Source organism: Macaca nemestrina, chromosome 1 (genome assembly GCF_043159975.1).
Source record: "Macaca nemestrina isolate mMacNem1 chromosome 1, mMacNem.hap1, whole genome shotgun sequence".
In the NCBI taxonomy this organism is placed as follows: Eukaryota; Metazoa; Chordata; class Mammalia; order Primates; family Cercopithecidae; genus Macaca; species Macaca nemestrina.
The window spans coordinates 32,066,520-32,087,308 of record NC_092125.1 but is presented as its reverse complement, the minus strand read 5'-3'; the positions used below and the strand labels follow the sequence as shown (position 1 = coordinate 32,087,308).

Here is a 20,789-nt window from a genome sequence, read left to right as displayed (position 1 = left end):
TTTCCATTTTTCTCATCATCACCTCCCAGCTTTGATCTAAGGGTGGCCTGAGTTGCAGAACAGCAGTGAGCAACAAAACAAAGAAATCCAATCTTTCTGGCCAAATAACAGAAAAAGAAGTCCCTGCAAACTAGAGAGTATCTGAGAAATCATGACTTGTTTCTGTTTTGTTTTCTCTCCCAGTTCTACCGCTAGCCCCAACCACAGAACTACCTGAAATGCTGGTAGTGGCGGTAGTACTGTAAGCATCTACAACCTGGAGGAAAAGAAGTGTCTCAAAGGCTGAAATACTGAAGCAAAGAGGCCCCTATAACCCAAAAATGGAAAAGAAAATCTCTTATTATTTTTTCCTCTCGTTTCTCTCACCACTTTGTCCTAAAGTTAGCTCCAGACATGAGATTCTGCACAACAGCACAAAGCAGCAAAAACTCTAAGAAAGAAACCTGTCTTTCTACAGAGGGGTAGAAGGAAAATGGGCCCAAGGAGTGTGGGGAAATCTCAGAGAGGAGAGAGCTGAAGAAGTTTACACCTAATTCTGTGTGTAAACTAACTGTGTATGCATGTGGAACAGACTGAAGAAGCACAGCAAAGGTTTTGAGAATTGAAAATACTTCGGAACCAGAAAGCAAGACAGATCTTGCAGTCTGGACACAACCAGGTGGAATGTCTGCTTTAAAAAAAAAAAAAAAGTCAACATTCTTCAGAGGATTTTAACAAGAAATAGTCTCAAAATATAATATTCAAAAAATCTGGGGAACAAGCCAATTAACAAACAAAAAAACACAAAAGGGTGACCTATTCTCAAGTGAAAAAATAATTCACAGATCAATCCCAAGATGTCCCAATGCTGAAATCATCAAACACTTTAAAATTGATATAATAATACTCCATAAAATAAACGTGAAAACACTTGTAATGAATAAAAATATTAAAACTATCAACAGAGAAACAAAAAAACTTTAAAAAACCAATGTAAATTTTAAAACAGAAAAATACAATATCTAAAATTAAAAATTCATCAGAAGACATCTCAATAGCAGAATGGAGATTAACAAAGTAAAGAGTCAGTGAGCCTGAACATAGGGAAAACAATGAAAAGGGCCAAGGAATTGTAAAAACAGTATGGAAATGTCTACCATTTTTGTCTATTGAGTTCCAGAAGAGAAAGAGATTCGTGTAGAAACAAAACAATTACCAACAAATAATGGGTGAAAACTTCCCAAATTTGGTTAAAGATATAAAGTTACAGATTCAAGAATCTCAGTGATCCAAAAAAAAAGATAAACTCAAAGAAAACCACTCACAGATAATCAAACTGCTGAAAAGAAAACGATGAAATAAAAGTACTAAAAGCAAAGAAAAATAACACATTACAAATAGGAAAACACTGATTAAAATCACTTCAGATTCCTTGTCAGAAACAATGGAGATGAGAAGACATTGGAAAAGCATTTTTAAAGTGCTCAAGGAAATATATGTATGGCTGTTGAAAGCAAAATATATTAGACTGGTAGGTTTTTCAATGTATGTAAATGTAATACATATGTCAGTATCAGGAATGAGAGGATATTAATACATATCCTGCAGACATTAAAAGGATAATAAGAAAATATTACTCTGTAACAGAGAAACAACTCTTTCCCCATACTTAGGTGAAATTGACCAATTCCTTGAAAGATGAAAACACCAAAGTACACTCAAGAAGAAACAGATAACCTGAATGGTCTTTTGCACTCAGATTTAAATTTTTTTTTTTTGAGATGGAGTCTCACTCTGTTGACCAGGCTGGAGTGCAGTGGTATGATCTCAGCTCACTGCAACCTCTGCCTCCTGGGTTCAAACGATTCTCCTGCCTCAGCCTCCCAAGTAACTGGGATTACAGGCATGCAGGTACCACCATGCCTGGATAATTTTTGTATTTTAGTAGATACAGGGGTCTCACCATGTTGACCAGGCTGGTCTTGAACTCCTGACCTCAAGTAATCCACCCACCCTGGCCTCCCAAAGTGCTGGTATTACAGGTGTGAGCCACCATGCCCAGTCCAAACTTAAATTTTTCTATAATGATATGCATCTATCTTTTCCTTTTCTGATTTGGCTTTTCCTACCCTGACAATCACAAAAATACACTCCATTTTTCCTTCTTACAGGCTTATTTTTCACATTTAAATATTTTATTCACTAAAAATAATTTTTATGTACAACTAAGGAAATTAATTTTATTTTATTCCACTCAAAGATGCAATTGTCCTAACACCATTTACTGCATAGTTATCATTTCCTCCATAGTTACCATTTCCTCCAGTGATATGTGAAGCGGATTCTGTCATGTACTGAAATCCTTTATATACATAGGTTTGTTTCTGGTACCCTGTTCTAGTGATTTACTTCTATAACAAAGCAATACCACATTGGTTTAATCACTGTAACTCTGTAGTCTATCTTAATACATAACGTTCTTTTTAAAAATTTTCTTCCTGTGTACCTCTACTTGTCCAGATAATATTTCAGAATTAGTTTATAAAAATAACTGAAAATTTGAAATTCCCACCCAAGTTACAGGCTAATTTAGAGATAAGTTACATCTTTTCAAGGTTGACTCCTAGCAATCAATATGGCATCTCTCCCCATTCATTCAGGTGTTCATTTCCTTCAATAATATTTTATAATTTTCTTTATTAAAATTTTACATAAATTTTAGTTTCTTCCTTGATACCTGTTATTTTTGTTGGTATTATGAATGGCATTTTTATTTTCTACTGTTGCTGCTAACCTTCCTAAAAGTCGTTAAATCTTTTTTTTTTTTGAGACGGAGTCTCACTCTGTTGCCCAGGTTGGAGTGCAGTGGCATGATCTCAGTTCACTGCAACCTCCACCTGTTGGGTTCAAGTGATTTTCCTGTCTCAGCCTCCTGAGCAGCTGGGATTTCAAGCGTTCACCACCACGCCCTGCTAATTTTTTCTTTTTTTTTTAGACAGAGTATCACTGTTACCCAGGCTGGAGTGCAATGGTGCAGTCTCAGCTCACTGCCACTTCCGCCTCCCAGGTTCAAGCGATTCTTCCGCCTCAGCCTCCCGAGTAACTGGGACTACAGGCACATGCCACAACACCCAGCTAATTTTTGTATTTTTAGTAGAGACGGGGTTTCACTGTCTTGGCCAGACTGGTCTTTAACTCCTGATCTCATGATCTGCCCACCTTGGCCTACCAAAGTGCTGGGATTACAGGCTTAAGCCACCCCGCCCAGCCATTTTTGTATTTTGAATAGAGACGGGGTTTTGCCATGTTGACCAGACTGGTCTCAAACTCCTGACCCTCAAGTGATCTGCCCACCTTACCCTCCCAAAGTGCTGGGATTACAGGCGTGAGCCACCATGCCTGGCAAAAAGTCTTTAAATCTAATAGCTTATCCATTCCCTTTCTTAAATACTTTACCAATCATGAGAATTTTTTCACTTTTTTTCTAATGACACTTCATTTCTTTTTCCTGTCATCTTGCATTGTCTGGATTCTTTAATACAATGTCAAAGAGCTATGGTGATAACTATCATGCCCTAACTGTTCCTGTTTCAATATATCTTGATGGTAATGGATTTTAAATTTCAGCATAAAACGTAAGACTTTGATAGATACTTGGTTAAGCAAGTTTCCTTCTAAGTTTTCCAAGAACTTTACATGTGCATATACATAAAATGGATTTTAAATTGTATCCAGTGCTTGTTCTTTATCTATTGATACTTTTTCGCTCTTCACTACTTTATGTGGTAAACCACAGTGAAAGATTTTTCTAATGCTTTATCATCCTTGCCATGGAAAGCACTGTGATTACATTCCCTACACAAATGCATCATAGCCCTATTGTGTAACAGTTTGGCTACACCTATACTTACCCTGTACCAAGGTTCATTTGGTTCAGAAATGAATCATGAGTTCCCTAAGCCAATTAGGATAATCCCATCCCCTCTGTCACAGTGACTTATTTAGAGGTTTGAATGTAACCCAGGCCTATGGCTACCAGTTCATGTCATTTCCCTCACCACTAGAAAATGGTTTCACTGGTCCAATCAGAGTGAAACTCAGAACTTTTATTTAATCAGTAAAATAGGCCAGGGATGGGTGCAGTGGCTTGCATCGATAATCCCAACACTTTGGGAGGCTGAGGTGGGCAGATTGCCTGAAGCCAGGAGTTCAAGAACAGCCTGGTCAACATGGCAAAACCCCACCACTACAAAAAAAAAAAAAAAATTAGCTAGGCATGGTGGTACATGCCTGCCATCGCAGCTACTTAGGAGGCTGAACGGCATCACAGCACTTCAGCCTGGATGACAGAATGAGACCCTGACACCAGAGAAATTTTAAAAATCAGTAAAAGAATGAAGACTTTCTGTTTGCCACCAGGCATAAACAGGCCACCTAACCTACCAGTTTCCCTTAACTACCAGTTTCTGCTGGTAGCTACTTTGTAACCAGCTAAGGAGAAAGGTAACCTAGAGATCACAGCTGAGTAGTATACCAAAAAACACCATCAGAGCCTAGATCAAACTATACCTGTGGTGTTTAAGCCAGCTGAAGTTGGAGCTGGTTTTGGTTTTATTTATTTTTGCACCCAAAAGCATCTTGACTTATTAGCTAGTATTCAAAGTACAAATCCTAATTATTCATAGATATATGTATTATTTAATACACTGTTGGAATTGATATATTTTACTTAGAGTTTTACTAAATATAACTTTAAATAAGTCTAGTGAAACTGAGTAAGAAGGCACATCATATGAAAGACTATCTCCATTATACTATTCTGTGATGCCCAAGTATTTACTCACTTGTTCAATAAGTATCTTGTTAATGACCTACCATGCATGAAGTACTGAGTGTAAAATGAGGACCCAGACATAGTCTTTATTCCCAAAGAACATTAAGACCTGGTTTTTATAGGCAGAGATACAGGCAGAAACATAAGACCACCGAAGTGGAAACTCTCAACGAGAACTGAAAGCTTGAAAAAAGCTAATAATTTTTTCTGATTTTCATCTTAAAATTTTCACCATTACTTTATACCATTTCTTCAATAGTTTCTAAGAATTCAATACAGTACCTGTGTTAGACGGATCCAAAATTAACTGAAGAGATGGCTTATTTGTTTGGTTGGCTGGAATATCTCCAAATGAATGGTCTGAAATCTCACTGGAACTTTGACAATCAACAAGAAGACCGCTTTGCCTTTTCTCGGAATCTCTCAAAATCTCTTCCATGGCTTTTTCCAATTGTTCATCACCATTAGAAACTATCTACAGACAGAGCAAGATAATTCTATTTCAATTCTATTATAGTTTTGAAGCTAAATTTTATGAAAATATTTCATTTCTAGAAGAAATTAAAACAATCTAAATATTTAAATATGGTTACTAAAACACTAAGAAGTTGTTTCACATATATAATACATTAAAATCCAGATTATAAAACGAAATTAGAGGAAGATTATTAGTTTCACAAAAGGATTCTTTATAAAACACTTAAGGCAGTTTCCAACTACATTTTATATAATATAAGATCCTATTTACAGAGATGTATTTATCTTTTTTTCCCTTTCTTTTTAAAGACAGAGTCTCACTCTGTCACCCAGGCTGGAATGCAGTGGTGCAATCTCGGCTCACTGCAAACTACGTCTCCTGGGTTCAAGCGATTCTGATGTATCAGCCTCTCAAGTAGATGGGACTACAGGTGTGCACAACCACACCCAGCTAATTTTTGTATTTTTTGTAGAGACAGGATTTCACCACATTGGCCAGGCTGGTCTTGAACTCCTTACCTCAAGCAATCCGCCCACCTTGGCCTCCCAAAATGCTGGGAGTACAGGCTATGAGCCACTATGCCTGGCCCTTCTTTTTCTTTTTCTTTTTTAGGAACACATCCTAAAAATCAGATAACCTTAAATTTACATGTCTAAAGGAAAAAATAGGTAAATTTAAATAGAATCTATTATGAATATTATTTAAAAGGTTATATTTCTTGTTAGCATAGCATAACCATATTTCTATTTCTTTACCAATTGTTTGCTAGCCCCCAAGATGAATCCTGTTAATTTCCTTACACTTAAGTTGACTGACAGTTTTCTCAAAGGCAGGTGAGACACAAAGCCTAAGCAAATAAATGATGTCTTAAACAATGCTAAAATACAGGTATCTAAAAATAAAGTCATTGATTAGTTAAATAAAATTATAAAACAATATATTCTTAACATAAACATTTAGTAATCTCATTTTCAGAATATATTTTATTAGACTGATATACTAATACACCTTTGATGCCATAGTTAACAGTAAATAAAAGTCATAAATAATACATAGCACTTTTAACTACTTTTCCTATTCCTGTTTCTAGAGGATAGTTATACCATCTTCAAGCCTATATAACTGAGTTTGTTTGCTTCCTTTTCTTTGACTTAGAAAGTGTAACACAAGGCCGGGCAGGGTGGCTCAAGCCTGTAATCCCAGCACTTTGGGAGGCCGAAACGGGTGGATCACGAGGTCAGGAGATCGAGACCATCCTGGCTAACACGGTGAAACCCCGTCTCTACTAAAAAATACAAAAAACTAGCCGGGCGAGGTGGCGGGCACCTGTAGGCCCAGCTACTTGGGAGGCTGAGGCAGGAGAACAGCGTGAACCTGGGAGGCAGAGCTTGCAGTGAGCTGAGATCCAGCCACTGCACTCCAGCCTGGGCCACAGAGCGAGACTCTGTCTCAAAAAAAAAAAAAAAAAAAAGAAAGTGTAACACAAAAGTGAAAAAGAAAAGGGACTATATCTAAATAAAAACTCAAAAGCTAAAAATATAAAATATGCTTTAAAAACATTCAGACAAGTCGACTGTTAAATCACACAATGGAACATTACCAGCTGATTTAAAACATAAAAATCATGAAGAAAAAAAAGTCTCTCAAATGAAAGCAAAACATTTCATTAACTTCTGAAACCCAGCAGTAAGAGAAACAAAAACATCCAGATAAAGTAATGTAAATTTTAACCATTATGTCTAATTCAGCAAAAAATCCTTTCTCTTCTTTTTCCTCTTTTATTCTTCCCCCTAAAATTCCAAATTAAAAGGTAAATAACCAAAAGCAAGAACTTTTTAAAATATACAAACCAAATAATTAGGGTCTGGATAAATCAAACGTTGATTTTATTCTGAAAGTCAGCACTTATAGTCAGCATATATATAAATATATATGACTTAAAGTCAGCATATATATAAATATATATATTTGAAACTTACCTCAGGAGATGTGTGAAATCCAAAAGTTTTTATATATATATATAAGTTAAAAATTATACCATATGTAGAAAAGAAAAAAATACCTTCAGTTGAGGTTTTTCTTCATGTTTTGTAGAATTATCATCTGCATACTGAGGAACCAAAACAAATTCTTCACTGTTCATTGTAGCCACAGAATCAGATGATCCACTAACCTTCTGTAATGAAGCTCTGACCTCCATCTCAGTTCTACAAATTTCTCTTCCCACATCCACCTGGAAAAACGAAAGGGATTTAAAAAAAAAAAACCCTTCTGATTAAAAACATGAACTAATTAAAAACATGAACTAATAAAGCTTTAAAAACGGTTCATGTGAAGAATCCTACTGGCTAGATAATTATCTCAAAGTTAGGAAAGCTACCTTCTTGGACTGAGCCACTTGGAAATGTACTTGCTCTTCATCCTAAGTTTCCAGACTAATAGAGTCACATTGTTACCTAAAAATTTACACAACCAGTTCATATCTCAACCAGATTTATCACTGTTTACTTGACACACACTCTCTCATTTCTCTCAGAAATACTGTTTTCTTTTCTTTTTAATAGAGGAAATAATTAAACGATACTAGAAATACCTACAAATGCATGCACAGACACAAAACCATATTCACTGACACTGCTATACTAATTAAATCTAAATACTTTAAAAAAAAACTTATCTCCTCAAGACCGAATATTGTACCTGCAAATATTTTTTCTGAGTAACTAAAGTTGACTAATACAGAATTCAACATCCTAAGACATATAGCTTCTCTTTCCTGACACATTATCACTTATTAACAACAAAAAGAAAAAGAAAAAAGCTTCTATATTGCATTCACATAGCAAATAATGTTTCAGTAATCAAAGACAGTGTAATTCTGTTTTCTCGACAGATCTCTACAGCATAGAAAGAACACTCACTATCATACCCAGAAGTTCATGTACTCACACAACTAAGTTCAACTGAAGATATATACTATATAACAGACACAACTCAGCCCTGAGGTTACAAAGTGAATAAGGAAGACAAGTAGCCTGCACTTCTGGTGCTTACATACTAGTGAGAAAACAAGAAACTGAGCAAATGGTGATTCCAAGTCACTCTAAAGGCTATGCAAAAAATACACATGTTAATGTGACAAACAGTAGCTGTGGGAAGTATAGGGACAAACTAAGGTGGTAGGAAAAAGCTCTCTGAGAGGAAAATATCTGAGCCTAAAACTGAAAGACAAAAAAGAACCCTATTATACAATCTGCTCAGTGACCAAGTAAGTAATGTGATGGAGGGACAGAACAAGCAGGCTAGGGCTAAAGAACACAGGACCTTGTAAACCATAGTAAGTCTACTGATCCATGCCTAAAATCCTCCCAGAAATGTTATTTTTCTAGTTCTAATTAGGTTACCTTTTTCATTATAGCCTATAAATATAGTTGCAATATTCCATTTGGCCATTAGGTGACACTAACACCATTACTCTTGGCAATAAAAAGACTGATTCCAGCTTCAAGTTACATGTGTATCTTTTCAAAAGTAATTACGTTCCAACGTTACAAAAAATCAAAAATTTAAGAATATCAAAATAATAACCATACTCCTGGACCAGTGTAATTAGCTAGCCATCATTTATTTCTGTTATGCATGTTAACACCCTTTCTTTTTAAAATCCTTCCAGCAACATTCATCTGTCCTCTAAAGGTTTTTTCTCACTTTGTATATTATGTTTCTAAAAATGCAGAATGTGTTACAAGCCATGTCTTTACTCTTTCAGACTGCACAATGAATCCTTAACTGCCAAAACACCACATATTCCAGATGTCTTTCTTTGGTTAATCCTTCAAGTCCTTCTCAGATTGCTGCTCCTCTACCTGATTTCTAAATGTTGGCAATTCCCTGAGTTCAGATCCTGACCTTTTCCCTTCTCACACACTCTAAGTAATGTCTCTCATTGTCATGGATGAAAATACCATCTATAGGCTAACAGTCTTCCAAACTTCTACCCCAACTCAAATGTCTTCTCTAAATTCCTGCCCTGAAATCCACCTCTCTACTTGATATTTCCACGTGGAAGTCTTATCAGTATCTTAAATGAAACATGACCAAAATGGAATTCCTAATGTCTCCTCCAAAATTGTTTCCAGTCCTGATTTACCATTTCAGTAAATAACAGCACCATCTTCTACAAAGTTACTTGAACAAGAAACCTGGATATCATCTTCACCTCCACTTCTTTACTCCTCACATCAGCAAGTCATGTCAGACCCACTTCCAAAATAAGCCTCACATCTATCCATTTTTCTGTCTACCACTACTACCACTCTAGTCCAAACAATGCTCTTATCTACTATAAAAGCCTCCTAACCCATCTTCTACTTCCAGTCTTCTTCCCTCAATCTATGTCATTGTTCACAAAGCCACCTATTTATTTATTTATTTATTTATTTATTTATTTATTGAAAAATAAATTAGAATATATGAAAACTCCAGACCAAAACCTTTTCACTAAAATTTAAATAAAATTCAGACTTCTTCCCAAGACTTACAAGGCCCAATACACCCTTGCCCCATCACTTTCTCATTATAATTCCTTAATCACAGCAAGTTCTAACACAAGCAAAAACCAAGAAAAATCACTGCCAGCACACCTGACTTGAAAGAAAGATTAAAAGTGGTTCTTCAGACACAAAGAAAATTATATAGGTCAAAAACGTGGATCTAGTGATAAAAGGAAGGGTTAACAATATATTGGATGATTATACCACATGGATAAAAAAACATGACAGAAATGGCAAAAAAAAAAAAAAAAGGGAGGGAGAGAGAGGAATTGGAAATATCCTGTTATAAGGTAATGGCGCTACTTGTACGTGGGTTATATGCAGTATAAAATTATTTAAAAATCGATTTCTTTTACTCCTTTATTTTTAATTTTTGTGGGTACATGTGTATATACTAATATGTTATATGACATATTTTTATACAGGCATGAAATGCGTAATAATCACATCAGGGTAAATGGCGTATCCATCACCTCAAGCATTTATCCTTTGTGTTAGAAACAATTCAATTATTCTCTTATTTTTAAATGTCCAATTAAATTAATTTTGACCACATTCACCCTGTTGTGCTAGCAGATACTAGTTTTATTCATTCTTTCTAATTATTTTTTCATACCTATTAACCATCCCCATGTCCCTTACCCATCCCACCTTCCCACTACCCTTCTCATCTTCTGGTAATCACTGTTTTATTCTCTATCTATGTGAGTTCAATTATTCCACTTTTTGGCAATCAGAAGTAAGTGAGAACGTATGAACTTTGTCTTTCTGTGCCTGGCTTATTTCACTTAACATAATGACATCTGCTTTCATCTATGTTGCTGCAAAATGACAGGATCTCCTTCCTTATGGCTGAATAGTACACAACATTTTCTTTATTTATCTGTTCATGGACACTTAAGTTGCTTCCAAATCTTGGCTGCTGTGAGTAGTGCTGCAATAAACAAGGGAGTGCAGATATCTCTTCTTCGGAGTATATACCTAGCAGTGGGATTGCTGAATCATGTGACAGCTCAATTTTTAGATTTCTAAGGAACATCCAAACTGTTCTCCATAGTGCCTGTACTAATTCATATTCCCACCGACAGTGTACCAGGGTTTCCTTTTCTCCACATCCTCACTAGCATTTGTTAATGCCTGACTTTTGAATAAAAACCAATTTACCTGGGATGAGATGATATCTCATTGTAGTTTTGATTTACATTTCTCTGATGATCAATGTTGCTAAGCACCTTTTCATATGACTTTCTGCCATCTGTATATCTTCTTTTGAGAAATGTCTATTCAAAGCTATTGTCCATTTTTAAATTATATTTTATTATTATTATTATTTTTTTTTTTGGAGATGGAGTTTCGCTCTTGTCACCCAGGCTGGAGTACAATGGCACAATGTCAGCTCACTGTAACCTCCACCTCCCCAGTTCACGCAATTCTCCTGCCTCAGCCTCCCGAGTAGCTGGGATTACAGGTGTGCACCACCACACCCAGCTAATTTTTGTATTATTAGTAGAGACAAGGTTTCACTATGTTGGCCAGGCTGGTCTCAAACTCCTGACCCCAGGTGATCTACCCGCCTTGGCCTCCCAAAGTGCTAGGAGTACACGCATGAGCCACTGTGCCCAATCTAAATTAGATGTTTAATTAGATTAGACTTTTTCCTTATAGAGTTGTTTGAGCTCCTTGTATATTCTGGTTATTAATCCCTTGTCAGATGGGTAGTTTGAAAATATTTTCTCCCATTCTGTAGGTTGTCTCTTCACTTTGTTATTTTCTTTGTTGTGCAGACATCTTTTTAACTTGATGTGATATCATTTGTCCATTTTTGCTTTTTTTGCCTACGCTTTTAGGGTATCACTCAATAAATCTTTGCCCAGTCTAACGTCCTGGAGAGTTTCCCAATAATTTCTCTTAGTAGCTTCATAGTTTGAGGTCTTATATTGGAGTCTTCAATGTATTTTAATTTCGTTTTTGTATATGATGAAATACAGGGGTCCGGTTTCATCCTTCTGTATATGGATATTCATTTTTCCCAGCACCATTTACTGAACAGACTGTGCTTTCCCCAGTGTATGTTCTTAGCAGCTTAGTCAAAACTGAGTTCACCATAGATGTACAGATATATCTCTGGGTTCCCTACTCTGTTCCACTGGTCTATGTGTTTCTTGCTAGTACTGTTTTTTGCTGTTTTGGTTATTATAGCTATGTAGCATAATTTAAAAGCAAATAATGTGATAGATGCAGTTTTGTTCTTTTGCTTGGGCTAGCTTTGGCTATTCTGGGTCTTTTGTAGTTTCATGTAAGTTTCAGGACTGTTTTTTCTATTTCTGTGAAGAATGTCATTGGTATTTTGATATGGATTACATTTAATCTGTAGATTGCTTTGGGTAAGTATGGGCATTTTAACAATATTGGTTCTTCCAACCCATGAACATGAAATATCTTTCCAATTTTGTGTCTTCTCTGATTTCTTACATCCATGTTTTATGGTTTTCACTGTGGAGGTCTTTCACTTCTTTGGTTTATTCCCAGGTATTTTATCTTATTTGTAGCTACTGTAAATGGGATTACTTTCTTGGTTTCGATTTCATATTTTTCACTGTTGGCATATAGAAATGCTACTGACTTTTGTATGTTGATTTTTTATCCTGCACCTTTAATAAATCTGTTTATCAGTTCTAACAGTTTTTTGGTGGAGTCTTTAGGTTTTTACAAATATAAGACCATATCATCTGCAAACAAGGATAATCTGACATTTTCCATTCCAATTTGTATGTCCTTTATTGCTTTCTCTTGTCTGATTGCTCTAGCTAGGACTTCCAATACATGCTGAAAACAAAAGCAGTGAAAGTATGCATCCTTATTGTGTTATCAATATCAGAGAAAAGGTTTTCAGCTTTTCCTCCTTCAGTATGATATTAGTGATGGGTCTGTCATATATGGCTTTTATTATGTTGAAGTATATTTCTTCCTTACCCAGTTTTTAAGGGTTTTTATCATGAAGGGATGTTGAAGGTTTTCAAATGCTTTTGTATCATCAACTGAAATCATCATATGGTTTTCATCCTTCATTCTGTTGATATGATGTATCACACCAACTGATACATGTCTGTTGAAGCATACTTGCATCCCTGGGATAAATCCCGCTGATTGTGATCAATTTGATCTTTCTAATGTGTTACTGTGTTTTGTTTGGAAACCTTTTTTTGAGGATTTTTGCATCAATATTCATCAAAGATATTAGCCTACAGTTGTTTGTTTGTTTTTGATGTGTCTTTGGTTGGGTATGAGCGTAATACTAGCCTCTTAGAATGACTTTGAAAATATTCTCTTCTCCTCTATTTTTTAGAATAGTTTGAATAAGTCTTACTCTGTCGCTCAGGCTAGAGTGCAGTGGCACAATCTCGGCTCACTGCAACCTCCACCTCCCAGGTTCAAGTGATTATACTGCCTCAGCCTACAGAGTAGCTGGAACTACAGGCATGCACCACCATGTCTGGTTAATTTTTGTATTTTTAGTAGAGACAGGGTTTCACCATGTTGGCCAAGCTGGTCTTGAACTCCTGACCTCAGGTCATCCACCCACCTCAGCCTCCCAAAGTGCTGGGATTACAGGTGTGAGCCACCATGCCCGGCTGGAATAGTTTAAATGTATTTGATTAGTTCTCTAAACATTTGGGAAAGTTCACCAGTGAAGTCATCAGGTTCCAGGCTTTTTTTGCTAGGACACTTTTCATTACAGCTTCAATCTCATTACTTATTGGTCTGTTGAGGTTTTGGATTTCTTCATGGTTCAATCTTAACAGATTGTATGTGTCTAGGCATTTAGCCATTTCTTCTAGGTTCTCCCATTTATTGGCATATAGTTGCTCATAGTAACCACTAATGATCCTTTGAATTTCTGCAATATCAACTGTAATGCCTCCTTTTTCATCTCTGATTTTATTTATTTGGATCTCTCTTTTTCTCCTAGTCTGGCTAAGGGTTTGTCAATTTTGATTAACTTTTCAAACCACCAGCTTTTAGTTTTGTTGATCTATTATATTGCTTTCTTTGTGTCAAATTCATTTATTTCTGCCCTGATCTTTATTATTTCTTTTCTTCTACTAATTTTGGGTTTGGTTTGCTCTTGCTTTTCTAGTTCTTTAAGATGTATTGTTAGGTTGCTTACTTGAAGTTTTTCTTCTTTTTTGATGTAGGCACTTATAGTAATAAATTTCCCTCTTAGTACTGCTTTAGCTGTATCGTATATATTTTGCTATCTTCTGTTTCCATTATCATTTGTTTCAATTAATTTTTCAATTTCCTCCTTAATTTCTTCATTGAAGCACTGGTCGTTCAGGAGCATGTTATTTAATTTCCATGTGTTTGTATAGTTTCTAAAATTCCTCGTTACTGATTTCTATTAGGTTGATGCAAATGTAATTGCCTTTTTAACGACAAAGACTGCAATTCCTTTTGCACCAACCTAATAGTTTCATTCTGTTGTTGTCAGAGACAATGCTTGATATCATCTCATTTTTTTAATGTTTTAAAACTTGTTTTGTGACCTAAGATATGGTCTATCCTTGAGAATAACCCATGTACTAAGGAAAAAAATATGTATTCGTCAGCCATTGGATTAAATGTTCTATAAACATCTATGAGGTTCATTTGATCTATAAGACACATTAAGTCGGATTACTCTTTATTGATTTTTTGACTGGAAGATCTGTTCAATGTTGAAAGTGACGTGTTAAAGTTTCCAGCTGTTATTGTATTTGGGTCTATCCCTCTCTTTAGCTCTAATAGTATCTGCTTTATATATCTGGGTGCTCCAGGGTTAGGTGCATATATATGTACAATCATTATACCCTCTTGCTGAACTGACCTTTCAATCATTATATAGTGATCTTCTTTGTCTCTTCTAATAGTTTTTGTCTTAAAATCTATTTTGTCAGACAGAAGTATAGCTATTCCTGCTCCTTTTTGGTTTCCATTGGCATGGAATATCTTTTTCCATCCTTTTATTTTCAGTCTATGTGTGTCTTTACAGGTAAAATATGTTTCATGTAGGCAACACATCAGTGGGTCTTGGGTTTTTTTTGTACATTCAGTCACTACTCTGTATCTTTTCACTGGAGAGTTTAGTCCATTTACATTCATTGTTAGTGCTAATAAGGACTTAGTCCTGCAACTTTGTTACTTGTTTTCTGGTTGTTTTATGGTATTTGCTTCCTTCTTTCCTTTCTGTCATCCTTTTAGTCAATGTGATTTTCTATGATGGTATGATTTAATTTCTTGCTTTTCATTTTTTTTGTGCTTATTGTATGTTTTTAGATTTAAAGTTACAATGAGGCTTGCAAATACTATCTTGTAACCCATTATTTTAAGCTGATAACAACACTTTGCATAAGCAAGCAAACAAGCAAGAAGAAAACTAAGAAAGACACTACACCCTAACTTCATCCCCTGCTTAATCTTTTCTTGTCTCTATTTATATCTTTTTGGATTATCTATGTCTTGAAAAGTTGTTCTTTCAACTTAGGACAAGAGTAGTTTACACATCACAGTTACTGTTATCATACTCTGTCTTTTTCTGTAAATTTACTATTACCAGTGAGTTTTGTACCTTCAGGTAATTTCTTATTGCTCATTAATGTTCTTTTCTTTCTGGTTGAAGTATTCCCTTTAGCATTTCTTACAGGACAGGTCTGGTGTTCATGAAATCCCTCAGCTTTTCTTTGTCTGAGAAAGTCTTTATTTCTCCTTCATGTTTAAAGGATATTTTCACTAAACATACTATTCTAGAGGAAAAGTTTTTCCTTCAGCACTTTAAACATGTTCTGCTTCTCTCTTCTGGTATATAAGGTTTCCACTGAAAAGTCTGCTGCCAGACACAATGGAACTCTCTTGCTGCTTTTAGGATCCTTTCTTTATCCTTGACCTTTGGAAGTTTGATTATTAAATGTCTTGAGGCAGACATCATCTTCCTTTAAATCTGCTTGGTGTTCTATAACCTTCTTGTACTTGGATATTGATACCTTTCTGTAGATTTGGTAAGTTCTCTGTTATTACCCCTTTGAATCAACTTTCTACCCGTATCTTTCTCTATCTCCTCTTTAAGGCCAAGAACTCTTAAATTTGCCCTTCTGAGGCTATGTTCTAGATCCAGTAGGCATGCTTCATTGTTTTTGTTTTGTTTTTCTTTTGTCTCCTCTGCGTAGTTTTTTTTTTTTTTTTTTTTTTTTTTTTGAGATGGAGTCTCACTCTTGTCACCCAGGCAGGAGTGCAGTAGCATGATCTCGGCTCACTACAATGTCTGCCTCACGGGTTCAAGTGATTCGTGTTACTCAGCCTCCCATGTAGCTGGGATTACAGGTACCCGCGACCAAGCCCGGCTCATATTTGTATTTTTAGTAGAGATGGAGCTTCCCCAGGTTGGCCAGGCTGGTCTCGAACACCGTACCTCAGGTGATCTACGCACCTCAGCCTCCCAAAGTGCTGGGATTACAGGCGTGAGCCAACACGCCCGGCTTCCTCTGTGTATTTTCAAATGGCCTGTCTTCAAGTTCACAAATTCTTCCTTTGGCTTGATCAATTCTGCTGTTAAAAGCCTCCAACACATTCTTCAGTGTGTCAACAGTTTTTCAATTCCAAAATTTCTGCTTGATTCTTTTTAATTATTTAAATCTGTGTTCAATATATCTGATAGAATTCTGAATTCCTTCTCTGTGTTTTCTTGAATTTCTTTGAACTTCCTCAAAACAGCTATTTTGAATTATCTGTCTGAAACATTACGTATCTCAGTTTCTCCAGAATTAGTCCCGGGTGCCTTATTTAGTTGCTTTGGTCAGGTCATGTTTTCCTGGATTGTATTGATGCTTATGGATGTTCATGTGTGTCTGGGCATTGAAGAGTTAGGTATCTATTGTAGTCTTCTCAGTCTGGGCTTGTTTGTACCCATCCTTCTTGGGAAGGCTTTCCTAGCAATCAAAAGGACTTGGGTGTTGTGATCTAAGCCGTATCTGCATTGGGGGCACTCCATCCAAACACAGTAACACTGTAGCTCTTGCAGACTCACAAAGGTATAGCCTTGATGGTCTTGGATAAGAGATCTGGGAGAATTCTCTTGATTACCAGGCAGAGACTCTTGTTCTCTTTACTTACTTTCTCCCAAACCAATGGAATCTCTCTCTCTGTTCTGTGCCACCTGGGGCTGAGGACAGAGTGATACAAGACCCCTATTTCACCACCACTGAGACTGCACTGAGTCAAACCTAAAGTCAGTACAGCACTGTGTCTCACCAAAGGCCTGCTGTAAGTACAACCTGGCTACCCCCTATAGCAGCTCAAAGCCCTGATGCTCTATAATCAACAGGTAGCAAAGCCAGCCAGGTTTGTGTCCTTCCCCTCAGGGCAGCAAGTTCCCCTAGGCCCCAGGTGGGTCCAGAGGTGTCATCTGGGAGCCAGGGACTGGAGGTGCAAAACCTATAGGTCTACCTAGTATTCTACTATGCTACAGCTGGGCTGGCACTCAAACCACAAGACACAGTTCTTCCCACTCATCTCTACCGTTTCCACAGGCAGAGGAGCCTTATCCCGTGGCCACCCACAACACAGGCCCATTGGGTATATTTCCAGGCTACTGCCAATGTTCCCTTAAGGCCCAAGGGCTCTTCAGTCAGTTTCTGGTGAATGCTGGCTGGCCTGGAACGCATTCCTCAGGGCAGAGGGCTCACCTCTGGTCCAGGGCAGGTCCAGAAATATCATCTAAGAGCCAAGGCCTGTAAATGGGGACCCAAAGACTCCACTTTGTGCTCTACCTCATCCTCAAGCCCCAGGCCACAGACTGATACTGGTCCTAAGCCTGTTAGGAACCGGGCCACACAGCAGGAGGTAAGCAGTGCGTGAGTGAGTATTATTATTGGCTAAGCTCTACCTCACGTCCAATCAGCAGTGGCATTAGATTCTCACAGGAGTGTGAACCCTACTGTGAACCACGCATGTGAGGGATCCAAGTTGAGTGCTCCTTATAAGAATCTAACTAATGCCTGATAATTTGAGGTACAACACTTTCATCCTGAAACCATCTCATCTCCCACCCCCATTCCGTGGACAACCATCTTCCACAAAACTGGTCCCTTGTGCCAAAAAGGTTGGGGACTGCTGTTCTATCCTACTATGGCCAAGCTGATAAACTGAATAGCCCTATATTTTTAAAGGAAACACCAAAGATGACTTCACTGGTAAACTCCACCAAACATTTAAAGAAGAAATAACATCAATTTTCCACAATATCCTCCAGAATATAGAAGCAGAGGTTACACTTTCTAACTCATTTTGTGAGACCAGCATTGCTCTAATACCAAAACCAGATTACAAGAAAAAAAAAACTATCCATCAATATCTATAATGACATTAACACAAAAATTCTTAACAAAATATTAGAAAACCATATCCAACAATGTATTAAAAGAATTATATACCAGGTACAAAAGACTGGCTCAACATTCAAAAACCAATCAATGTCATCATACATATCAATAGGCTAAAGAAAAATCATAATCTTGTCAAATGAAATGCATTTGACAAAATCCAACATCCATTCATAATTTTTAAAAAAAAGAAAAAAAACCTCTCGGTAAACTAGCGATTGAGGGGAATTTCCTCTGATAAAGAAATTTACAAAACATCACACTTAATAATCATGAACCAGACACTTTCACCCTAAGATTGGAAGAAATAAAACGTATACAGATTGGAGAGAAAGAAATCAAACTGTCTTTATTTACAGATTACATGATTGTCAATGTGGAAAACCTCTAAAGATTCAAAAAGAGAAAAAAGAAACCATCAGAACTAATAAGCAAGTATAGTAAGGTTGGAGGATACAAGGTAAATATACAAAAGTCACTATTCTCCCTACATACAATGGACAACAGGAATTTGAAAGTTAGAAAAGCAGTATCATTTACAAGAGCAAGCGGAAAAATGAAATACTTAGGTATAAATCTAACAAAATATGTATAGGGTCTGTAAGGAGAAATCTAAAAAACACTGAGGAAGGAAATTAAAGCAGATCTAATAAATGTAGAGATATTCAGTGTTCATGGATTAGAAAATTCAAAGTTGTTAAATTGTCAATTCTTCCCAACTTAAGTACTTTGATTCAAAAAATAACTTGCTGAGACTGATTGAGCACTGAACACTCAACTACAAGTTAGACTCTTTGTCCACAAATTTGGCCACTGAGATGAAGGAGACACGTTCCTTAAAAGACACAAAGTACCAAAATTCACACCAGGAAACACAGATAACTTGAATACCCCTATATTTTGAAAGAAATTGAATCAACAATAATTAATAGCCTTCTAAAAAAGACCCATCTGCAAATGGGCAGGGATCAAGTCTATTTTTATTTTAGCCAACACATCTCCAGGACAGTGTCTACACACACTATGGGCTCAATAAATACTTCTTTAATAACCAAATGAATTATTTGGGATAGCAAGATGGACTCCAGCATCAGGTAGGAAGTTGGATTGCATGAGTTCTAAAGTCAAGTACTGACTTGACTCAAGATTCTCACGCTATGTGATTTCTAGAAGAATCCAGTCAGTTCCTGACCTACATTCCAAAACGTCCTTTCAAAATATAATTTACTAAGTCTACTATTACGCAGAAGTGTGCCATAACAAAATGTTAACTTTGTCTTTATGTATGGCAAACTGCTATTATTTCAACAGCTGGAATATTCTCAGAGGTCTTTTAAATAATATGAAGCTCACTGTTTTAGTGAATTTCAGATTAATACATCCATTTCAATGCAGCATGTACTACAGAACACTGTACAAACACAAAACTGCTTTAAAATGCACTTAGTTAAAAGATTGTCCTGTTGCAATCTAAAAATCAGAATATAAAATCTGACAAAAGATTTTTACGTTTCTTCAGACGCAAAAAATAATGGAAATATAAGCATAAATATTTTCATTTTCAGGGCATTTTAAAGATATATGGAAATAAGGAACAGAAGCTTATCAGCATTATAGAAAATCTGGTACATATGTGTGTTTGGTTTCTTTTGTCCATCCCCTTCTAAAGTCAAAGGAGCTCAATAAATATTTAGATTAAATTAAATCACTTAAAGACACACTTCTCCCCCACAACTACAAAAATTCTACCAAGTGAAATAGCTTATAATTCTTACTTTGATGCCACATCATTTTTGCTAAACGAGAAATAATGACATCTAAATTAACACCTCACTTGGACGCCTAAAACTACAATTTTCACATATACAAGAAATAGTACAACAATATTCAGCAATGTCTAACTGAAAGCTATTTTCTTCCCAAAATAACTGAACATATTCGACACTATGCAATCACAGTGCACGTGATCTAATTTCCTTCAGTGCCAAATGTGGTTAGCCTCCTTCTTGCTTTCAGATCACGTGTTTGTGCCTACTCATTTTCAAGTGGCTCCTGAGCTAAAATAGAAACCTAAAAATACAAGGGTGAGTCAAAATTCGATAGGCTGCAAAGACTATTAGGCATAAGAATTAGAATGACTGTAGGAGATCCATTACAAAAATAGAAAGGGAACTATTCTTAACTTACACTAAGAAAATGGACAAATACTTTATAGCACAACATTTGCCAACCAAAATTCTTCTGTGCTTTGAAAAACTGAGCCAATCCAGGAAAAAACTACCATGACTTTTGTTTACTAAACAGTCTATCCACTACTCTAGTTCCCAAGCAAGAACCAAACCAATATGTATGCATGTACACAAGTATGTCTCTAGCCCTGAAAACAGCACAAAAAAACTTTATTAATTCACATTACTTTAATGGATACCTATTTTTATCCACCCAACAATAATTCTCAAACATCTTATTCTGCGAATAAGCCCTCTCTCTACTTAAACTACATAGCTTTTATAAAAATATCAACCCACAGC

General features: G+C 36.3%; 1 protein-coding gene across 15 annotated transcripts in view; it reads right to left on the bottom strand.

Annotated features, from left to right (window-relative positions):
• LOC105484451 (RAB GTPase activating protein 1 like) overlaps positions 1-20,789 on the bottom strand; it is a 796,528-nt gene that overhangs the window by 718,716 nt on the left and 57,023 nt on the right. For 12 of the 15 annotated variants that reach the window (XR_011607830.1, XM_071069699.1, XM_071069706.1 and 9 more), the window contains 2 exons: positions 7,354-7,524; positions 5,096-5,288 (listed from right to left, as the gene is read on the bottom strand). Coding sequence is in view for 14 of the 15 variants with exons in the window: in XM_071069699.1 (XP_070925800.1) it covers positions 5,096-5,288; positions 7,354-7,524 (364 nt within the window). In the remaining variant the exon portion in view is untranslated. The remainder of the gene's footprint in view (positions 1-5,095; positions 5,289-7,353; positions 7,525-20,789) is intronic. The other 3 variants (XM_071069690.1, XM_011746062.3, XM_071069700.1) reach the window with 1 other exon arrangement.